This window comes from Psammomys obesus, unplaced genomic scaffold (genome assembly GCF_907164565.1).
Source record: "Psammomys obesus unplaced genomic scaffold, mPsaObe1.curated_primary_1811, whole genome shotgun sequence".
Taxonomy (NCBI): Eukaryota; Metazoa; Chordata; class Mammalia; order Rodentia; family Muridae; genus Psammomys; species Psammomys obesus.
In genome coordinates this window covers 16,801,412-16,811,157 of record NW_026596088.1, presented here as the reverse complement: position 1 = coordinate 16,811,157, position 9,746 = coordinate 16,801,412, and the positions used below count along the sequence as shown (strand labels likewise).

The 9,746-nt window shown below is 44.6% G+C and overlaps 1 protein-coding gene across 1 annotated transcript in view; it reads left to right on the top strand.

Moving 5' to 3' along the window:
* Swap70 (switching B cell complex subunit SWAP70) overlaps positions 1 to 9,746 on the top strand; it is a 62,046-nt gene that overhangs the window by 20,244 nt on the left and 32,056 nt on the right. Inside the window, exon 2 of the mRNA XM_055627498.1 lies at positions 823 to 963. Coding sequence (XP_055483473.1) covers positions 823 to 963 — 141 coding nt within the window. The remainder of the gene's footprint in view (positions 1 to 822; positions 964 to 9,746) is intronic.

The window sequence follows — 9,746 nt, the reverse complement described above, 5'->3', positions numbered from 1 at the left end:
CCCCCCCCCCCCCCCCCCCCCCCCCCCCCCCCCCCCCCGCACTCCTCTTTTGTCTTTTGCTGGGATGGAACCCAGGGCTGGAACACCAGGCAGGCACTCTGCCATGGAGCTGCACCTCCAGCCCTCAGCCTTCTCTCTCTGGTGTGTCTGTGGCTGTTCTTTTTCAGGCTGGCCCGGAACTTGCTGCCCAGGCTGACTGCATACTCAAGTCTTCTGCTGGAGCCGCCCAAGGGACACGGTGCCTGTCTGGGGTCTTTATACTGAGGCCAGATTTAGCCTAAACCCCTCAAAATTTAGAGATCCGTACACTTAGGGATTAATGATTAATACTTGATATACTAATATATGAGTGTGGCCCTTTCTATGGGAAAGTTGAGTCTAGAACAGTTACATCTTGCCCAGGTCAAACACCTTCTCCAAAATGCTTTACAGCATTTTTGCCAGGTTCTTTCTGTAAACAAGGTCTGACAGCCAAGCTCCTTGGCAAAGGGAAAAGTTTACTTTTGAACATGTTCTATTGCTCCCGTTCCCTTTTCCTCCTTAATATGGACTAGTTAATACATCGGCCAGGAGTGTTTGTTCTCAGACCTTGCGTGGAGCCTGGCCCTTAGTGAGCAGCCAACATACAGGCTTGCTTGAAGCGAACAAAAGTTGGAAGGAATGAAAGAGCTGCATGGGTGCAGCACTTGAGCGAGACCCTGTGTTTGCTAGATCATTCTCATCTTCTGCGTAGGGGAGGGAGCAGTATGCTGTGCTCACACCGTTGTGGTGCTGTGTGGCGCTAAGCGGGTGTCTTTACACTGTTTATTTACCCCCTCCTAGGTCCTTTCCCATAACTTGTGCACGGTGCTGAAGGTTCCTCATGACCCCGTTGCCCTGGAAGAACACTTCAGAGATGACGATGAGGGGCCCGTCTCCAATCAGGGCTACATGCCATATTTAAACAAGTTCATTCTGGAGAAGGTATGATGCTAACCTTTCCTCACCTACAGCTTTGCTTGCTTTTTGTACATCAAGTGTGCCAAGGCAGTCCTTTTTGGTGAGCGCATTAAGAAGCTGGGCATGAGCCGGCCAGTGTTGGTACACACCTTTAGTCCCAGCACTCTGGAGGCAGAGGCAGGGGGATCTCTGAGTTCCAGAACAACCAGGGCTACACAGAGAAACCCTGCCTCAAGAAACAAAAATAAAAAACAAGAAAAGAAGCTGGGTGCCAGAGGCCATGGAGATCGGAGGGAATGAGGCTAGGGTTTCCTCCTCCTGGGCTGACACCCACCCGGGTCCTTTGAATTAAAAATGTGTTTGTGTTGCTCTGTGTCTATCTTCTCTCAGGGTGCTTTGCTTATCCTGGAAAATGTGGCTGTCCAGGTGCTGGCAGTGGCCATTAAAGAATGAGTACGATGGAGTTAAACAGGGGTATGACTGTTGTTGCTGTGTGGGGATCACTCGGCCAACTTCGTCTTAGGCTTTTCCTAAGACGTGCACCAGTTCCTGTTGCTATAACAGTACCTGACAAGAGCAGCGTAAGGCGGGGCCGGGGAGGGGGATGCTTTTGCTCATGGTTTAATGTGACACAGTCCATCATGATGGGGCATTGCTATGGCTGTGGCAGTGCTATGGCTATGGCAGTGCTATGGCGGTGGCTGCAGGGATATGAGGCTGCTTGCTCACATCTGGGCAGACCAGGAGGCAGACTAGGCGGAGGGATGATGTTATAGAGCTCAGCCATTTTCTCTTTTCCCTTTTTACTAAGTCTTAGTACTAAAGCTCGAGGGATGGTGCCATCCATGTGAGGATGGACCATCTTCTTTAAGTTAATCCTCTCCAGGAGTGGCATCACAGACACACCCTAAGACAACGGTTCTCAACCCATGGGTCATGACCGCCTTTGAGGGTTGCATGTCAGATATCCTGCATATCAGATATTTACATCATGACTTGTAAGACTAGCAAAATTACAGTTATGAAGTAGCAATGAAATAATTTTATGGTTGGGGGTCACCACAACATGAAGGAGGTTCAAGGTCATTCTCAACTATAGGGTAAGTTCAAGGCCAGCCTGGATTACATGAGACCCTATTTCCAAAATCATAACTAGCAGAAATTGTAGGCAGTAAGGAGAATTATTCATGTTATTAGGAATTTGTGAGACATGCCAAGGCATTCTCAGAAGTCTGGAGATTGCTGTATTTTCCAGCACTAGGATTAACGTGGGCTAAATCAGTGGCAGGGGCATGGCTTTATGTTCTGAAATTCTGTGTCCTACTACTATATTTTGTTCCCCTTGGTAGTATATTTTCAGATTTGCATTTTACGTTTTGAAACACTCTTATAGTCTGATACTTTAAAGTCCAATAACTGGGGAGAAAAGATGGCAGTATTGAGAAAGTCCAAAATGAGCCACTAAATTTGGAGGAAAGCTTTGTCAGGGAGCCATTGAGGATGTGAGAATAGTGAGTCCCTGTTCCTTGGTTCCTGGCCACCATCCTGCTTACTTACCATCCATCCATCCATCCATCCATCCATCCATCCATCCATCCATCCATCCATTCAAGGAAAGCAGCAGGGCTTCCATGCTGTGGGGTTAAATCAGATAGGATTAGCATCTTGTTTTGAAATTTGGTTTGGGGAGAAAAAAGCTAGTAGTGTGAGAGACAGGGATTGCTGTTCGTTATGCTGTGAAAATATGAGTTGTTGATCATACGCTTGCTAGACGTATGTTCTGGTTCATATAGCTTTGCTGGATCACAGTGGTAACTCTGTGAGTTACTCTGAGTAGAAGTCTCTTAGTCAATAAGGGGCGAATGGATTAAAACATTTTAAAGTAACATTTGAATGTGTTTATTGTCTGTATGAAGGTGGAGAAGGTGGAGTTAGAGGTCAACCTGTAGGTTCTGGTGATTGAACTCAGGTCTTCAGGCTTGTTGGCAAGCACCTTTATCCACTGAGCCAATTTGCTGGCCTGTAAATAAAACTTGAGCTTGAACCATTTAACTTCTCCCAGCAGTGTTCCTTTAACTGTTCTCTTACAGACTAAATCCTCTTTTTCAGAATTATTATTATTATTTTCTGCATAGGGGAAGTAATGGTTGAAGTCAGGGGTGGAGTTACTTTGAAAACTTTCTGATAATTTTAGACTATCTTGACCTCCGTCCAGTTGTTTGAAGTACCTTAAGATGGATTCTCTTTATTGTTTCTATGTGTCCATTGGTTGCTTTCTTTAAGTCTTCTGCTATTGCCTGGGAGCATTACTCTGAATAGTCTGGGGCCCTGAAATATACTATATTGAAACCTGCTTTCCAAAAAGTAGTTTTCATTTTTAATGATTTATTTTTGTTTTATATGCATTGATGTTTGCCTGTGTGTGTCTTTCGGATCCCTTGGAGCTGTAGTTACAGACAGGTGTGAGCCGCTTGCTAAGTGAGTGCTGGGGACTGAACCTGGGTCCTCTGGAAGAGCAACCAGCGCTTTTAACCACTAAGCTGTCCCTCCCCAGTCCAGTACTTGGGAGGCAGAGGCAGGTAGACCTCTGAGGCCAGCCCAGTCTGCAAAGTAGAGAAACCCTGTCTTGGGAGGAGAAAAAAACAGTTTTCATATTTGGCTTCTGCACTTACTTCCTGATTGTCAATCTTGATGTTTGTCACACTGATAGGATTTACTTTCAGTTTTTCTGAGACATCGGATGGTTAGCCAGTCTGTTGTTGTTTACCGAATAGTTTGCCTGAGGTTTAATTTTGTTAAATTCCATCTTTAGTGAAAGGATTTGAAACACCAGTTTTGTGGGTTTTCTTCGTTCTTTCTCCCTCCTCCTCTTTTTGAAATGAGACATTATACGTGGATTACTTGAAGGTGATATTGAAGACAAATTGGTTATCTATCTATCTATCCGTTTATTTATTTTGGTTTTTTGAGACAGGGTTTTTCCAGGAAGCCTTAGCTGTCCTGGACTCACTCTGTAGACCAGGCTGACCTCGAACTCACAGAGCTCTGCCTGCCTCTGCCTCCCAGAGTGCTTAGGTTACAGACCTGTGCCATGGTGCTTATTATTTTTTCTAAACTATTTATTTCTTATTAGTTACACAGAGCACAGCATGTTTCTGAGCGTCTCGTTCTTCTGTGGGATCTGTGGCTGACTAGGCCTGCTGACCCTTACTGTTGTCAGCTTTGCCTTGAGTATTAAAGGTTCATCTGGGCTAGCCAACTAAAACCAGTAGTTCATTGGCCACATGCCAAGCTCACGTTGGAGATGCCCGTGCTTTCCAGCAGAATCTTCTCTGTGTTGTTGCTTGTGTTTTGGAAGGGTGCATAGGAAAGAGCAGGCAGCATGCCACTGTCTTCAGAGTTCTGGCCCTACAGCCTCACATTTCTGCACTTTTCCTTTTCTGTACTTCCTTACCAGGTTTGGTGCTCATACAATAGTTACATTTCTTGCATAAAACCTGTTCTTTTTCTAAGGGTTTTTTTTTTTTTTTTTTGGTAGAGTTTCTGAAAAATTTAAAAAATATTTATTTATTTTATGGGCATGAGTGTTTTGCTTGTATGCATGCCTGTGTACCCCATGCATGCAGTACCCAAGGAGGCCAGAAGAAGCTGCCGAAGCCTGGAGGCAGTGGCACACGCCTGTCATCCCAGCACTCCTGGAGGCCGAGGCAGGCGGATCTCTGTGAGTTCGAGGTCATCCTGGTCTACAGAGTGAGTCCAGGACAGCCAAGGCTACATAGAAAAACCAAAACCAAAAAGAAAGAAAGTCCCCCCCCCCCAAAAAAAAAAAAAAAACCCAAAACAAAAAAACCAGTGAGTCATCCTGATTCCATAAAATCTGTTCCTTGGTTTCTGCTAGTAATTGAGTGTCTGTACATTTAACTGTCCAAATTACTCGACCGTCGTTGGGTATGGGTGCTGTTGTTCGCAAGTATTACCCTAGGCCTTTTCCAGTTCTTTCTCATTGCATCTGCCTATGTTGTTCTAAAGTTCAGTAGGTTTTTAAAAGACTTTTGTATTTTACTTGATATATGTGTTTTTCCTGTGTGTATGTCTGTGTACTGTGTTTACCCTGGTGCTGCAGAGGCCAGAAGAGGGTCAAATCTCTTGGAACTGGAGTTCTAGGTGATTGTGAACCATCAGGTGGGTGCTGGGAATCAAACCCAGGTCCTCTGGGAGAGCAGCCAGTGCTCTTAACTGCTAAGCCATTTTTCCAGCTTGAAAGTTAGTTTTGTATTTGCTACAATGACCAAGTTACCCTCCAGATTTTCATTATATTTATAAATCAGTTAAGGAGAGGAGGTGGTTTATGTAGTCCAGTCTGACCTCAGACTTGCCCAGTTGCCAAGGATGACCCTGAACTCCTGATTGCCCTACCTGCACCCCTGTGAGGTTGGGGATCACAGGCACACACCACTACGCCTTGCTGAAGGCTGAGGAGTGAATAAGGGTTTCCTGATGAGAGCTGCCAGTGACTTTATGCTCCTTCACTCCATGGCCAGTAAGCGCAACAGCAGTGTGGTTTAAAGAAATAGTAAAGTAACAGTTTTTTTGTTCAATTCACATTCCGTGCAATTTACCTACTTAGCCTTAGAGTTTGGTGGTTTTTAGAGTGGCTAATTTTGTATAGCCATCACCATAACCAATTTTAGAAGTCTTGATTGTTCCCTTTCAAAAAATACCTTTCTACTAGCATGCATAATATCCTCCCCCACAGCTCTAAGCAAGCCGTTGCTTGCGTTTGGCACTCATTATTAATTAAATCATCCCATGTCCAGCTTGTCACTGGGATCTGTCACCTTGTCGGTTTCCAGGATTTTCCCAAGAACAGCCTTACTTCCATTCTTATGGCAGAATCATAGTCTTAAAATTTGTTTTAAAGATTTATTTTTAGTTTTATTTGTGTGTGTGTTGAGTCACGCATGTGCCTGTGTTTATACATGCGTGTGTAGTGCCCACAAATTCCAGCGGAGGACATCAGCTCCCCCCCTGGATTGGGTTCCTCTGCAAGATGCAAGAGCAGCAAGTATTCTTAACCAGGGGCCGTGTCTTCAGTGTCCCCCTCCCCAAACCTCTCATGGACTTTTGTTTACACCTTCAGCTGGTGGGCATTTGGGCTGAGCACTTCAGTGTGACTGTGTTGGCCTTTTCTCTGTTCCTCTAATTACCAGGCTCTTCCTACTTCCTCGACTGTTAGTCCTTCACTTTAGAACACAGGCAGTTCTTGTTCATCCTCTAGTCACTTCCTTAGGTAGCGCCCCACCCTTTCAGAGTGAGCCAGAATTCTCACAGCACCCTGTGCTTCTTCAATATGACAGCAGTGACTGGGATCTGGCTCAGCCTCTGGAATGTGTGTTCTGTGCTGGCAAGGTCAGTTCACCACTGTCCAGTTTGAGTGCTGTGACTAGGAAATGCTTACAACTTAAAAAGAAGAAAAAGAAGAAGCAGCTCTGTAGCCCACAGAGGCCTGAACTCACTCTGTACTCTGTAGCCCAGGTTGACCTTGAACTCATGGAGGTCCTTCTGCCTCAGTCTTCCAAGTTCTGGTATTAGAAACATGAGCCACCAACTAGTTAAGCAAAAGAACAACTGAACCCTGCGTACTAGACACAGGGGCTGTCGATGTGAATAAAACATGGCCTTCTATTGGAAAGGATTTGTGGTTGGTTTGTTGTTTTTTTGTATGAACTAGAGCAGTGGTTCTCAGTCTGCTTGGGTGGATATCAGATATCCTGTGTATCAGGTATTTGTGTTACTATTCACAACAGTAGCAAAATCATAGTTATGAAGTAACAACAAAATAATTTTATGGTGGGGTGATCCCAGCATGAGGAACTGTGTCAAAGGGTGGCAGCGTTTGACATCTCGAGAACCACTGGGCTAGAATAATGGACTCAGGAAGGAAGTTGAAGATGGAATGTGTGTGACCCCATCAGGAGCCTTCCCCTTTTCCCTTCTGCATTTTCCCACCGCCACACCTTTGCTCTGGGTTTATGGTTCATAAAACCATTATTTTTTCCATTATGGTATAATTCACATAATATAAGACTTGTCCTTTTGTTTGCTTTCTGGAAATCAGCCCAGGGTCTTGTGCAAGGCAGCCGAGTACTCTGCTACTGAGTCACATCTACAGCACAAACTCATCCCCTTTTAGGTGCATGTGTGCGTATGTACATGTGTGTGTGCGTGTGTGTGTGCAGGTGTGAACGACTACCTTGACTTTGAGTTCTTCCCCTCCGATTCCCTTTGTTCTTTGCCCACTGCCTGTTCTCGGCTAATTATGTCTCTGCCTCCCATCTCTCTGTACACAGGAGTGCTGTAATTACAGACACACGATACTGCGCTCAGCTGCATGTGAATTTCGGGAAATTTGAACTCTGGTCCTCATGCTTGTGTGGCAAACACACTCTACCCACTGAACCACCTTCCCAGTGCCTACTCTCTTCCTTCATTGTTTTTTAAGACAAAGTTTTGCTGGCTAGCCTGGATTCTGTTATGTAGACCAGGCTGCCTGACATTTACAGAAATCTGCTTGCCTCTGCTTTACAAGTGTCCTGATAAAAGACATGCGCTGTGATACTCAGTTTCTCTTTTTCTTTTTTTCTTCTTGCCATGTAGCTATGGTTGACCTCAGCGTATTTGCTGTGTCGTCCATGTTGGCCTCTAACATGCAGCAGTCTGCTTGCTTTAGTCCCAGGAGTGCTAGGTTCATAGGTCTCTGTGCCAGCACACTTAGCCTACATTTACTATCTTAAAGTGTAAGGACTTTACAGTAGTTGTCAGGACGCTCCCTGCTCCATCACCCCTCACAGAAATCCTGCATCCTTTCAGATCACTTTCAGTTCTCCCTCCTGGAAACCATAACCTACTTTCTGTTCACGGGTTTGCCAGTTCTGCATATTTTATATTAATGGAATTGTACAATATGTGGTATTTTGTGTCATCCGTGTTATAGGATATGTAAGTAATTTAGATTTTGTGGATGAATGATATCCTATTGATAGATATACCACATTTTATTTACACACTCACTGACAGATAGAGTCCCCCTTTTTCTTCTTTCTTTCTGTTCTTTCCTTCCTCACTTTTAGAACTGTAGCTATCCCAGTAGATGTGGAAAACCATTTTTGTAAAGATTTACTTATAATTTATACAGCATTCTGCCTGCATGTGTGCCTGTGTGCCAGAAGAGGGCACCAGATCTCATTCTAGATGGCTACGGGCCACCATGTGGTTGCTGGGAATTGTACTCAGGCCCTTGGAAGAGCAGCCACTGCTCTTAACCTCTGAGCCATCTCTCAGCCCAGAAAACTATTATTTTTAAGCCTTCAACAATCGACAAAGAGTAAGTTATGAATTGATATAAGAAACAGTCTCTTGCACTTTGTCATCTTCCTAGAAGTCCGTAATCAGCCCTTGGACAGCCCACCGTGCACCTGTAGTCTGTCTCCAGCACTCTGGAGCCCAGAGCCACCTGCCCTCCCTTCATCGCAGCAGTGGATGGGTTAGTCTGTCTGTCCACTGCTGCAGAGACAGGAGATGTGAGGGAAGGGCTGTGTCTTATTTGACCCCACAAGTAGTAAGCATATGTACAGCCCCAGTCCTGCAGTTGGAGGTAAGACCTACAATGGTTAGCCAGTTGTGGTGGCTTATACTTATAGCCCTAGAACTTAGGGGCACTTAGGCAGGAGGATTATAAGTTTGAGGTCCACCAAGGCTACAGAGTGAGATCTTTGCCACAAATGAACAAACAGACATGATATATGGAGTTTATATTTCCAACCTGCCATTTGTCTCTTGCCTAGTCTATCTACTCTGAACTCTTTCCTTTCTCTCTTTCTTTGCTAAAGGAAGCCACCACCCTGCATTTTATGAATATTTCTCTCACATTAGAAAAAGCTTTATAATATGTGCTGCATAGATATGAGTAATTTTAGGTGAAGTTACTCAATTTATTCTTTGACAGTTTTCACATATCTATAATTCATTCTGGTCACTTTCATCCCTCCTCTCTCTCTTGTCCTCTTCTCAGCCCTACTGGTCCTCCCCCAAGTCCCCATCCCACTTTCATGTCTTTTGGTTTGTTTTCGGTTTTACTTTATGATCCACGGGTCTACCCAGGGCCACGTATCGTGACCTTTTGCTGGAGTGTGGTAGCACCACTGGCTACATTACTGAGGTTTGACTTCCTCTCCCAAGCAGCCCTCATAGTGATTAACTCAGGGCTACATGAGCCCCTCCCAAGTATTTTTTCTTAAAGGCTTACAAAAATGGGTTGTGTTCTTACAATTTGCTTTTCCCACTGTGAGGTTCCTTTGCTTCTTGTTGGTCCTTTCACAGATGTGTGCACAGAGCAGATGCTTCGAGTCCCCTCTTATCACCACGTGTATGGTCAGAGTATCATACAGTCAAACACTTGGTAGGCTGATTGTTTTTTTCATTTTATTTTTAAGATGGGCTATAACTCATTATGTGGATCAGGCTGGCCTCTCAAACTTACAGAGAGCCAATTGCCTCTGCCTCCCAGCTGCTGGGATTAAAGGGTCATGCCACCACACTTGGCTGTATTTAGCAAGATCACATATATTTACTTATTTTTAGAACCTCAAAAGCCATGTTTTGGCATATGCAAGGGGAATTCCTGGATCCCCAACTCGAGTCGCCTTGCTTTGTTTGGCATGTACCTAAGGTGAAAGCTTTTGAATTCTGTTTTAATTGGAAGGTGATGGATTTTGTACTTTTAACAACCTATGGCAAGGCTTCTTTTG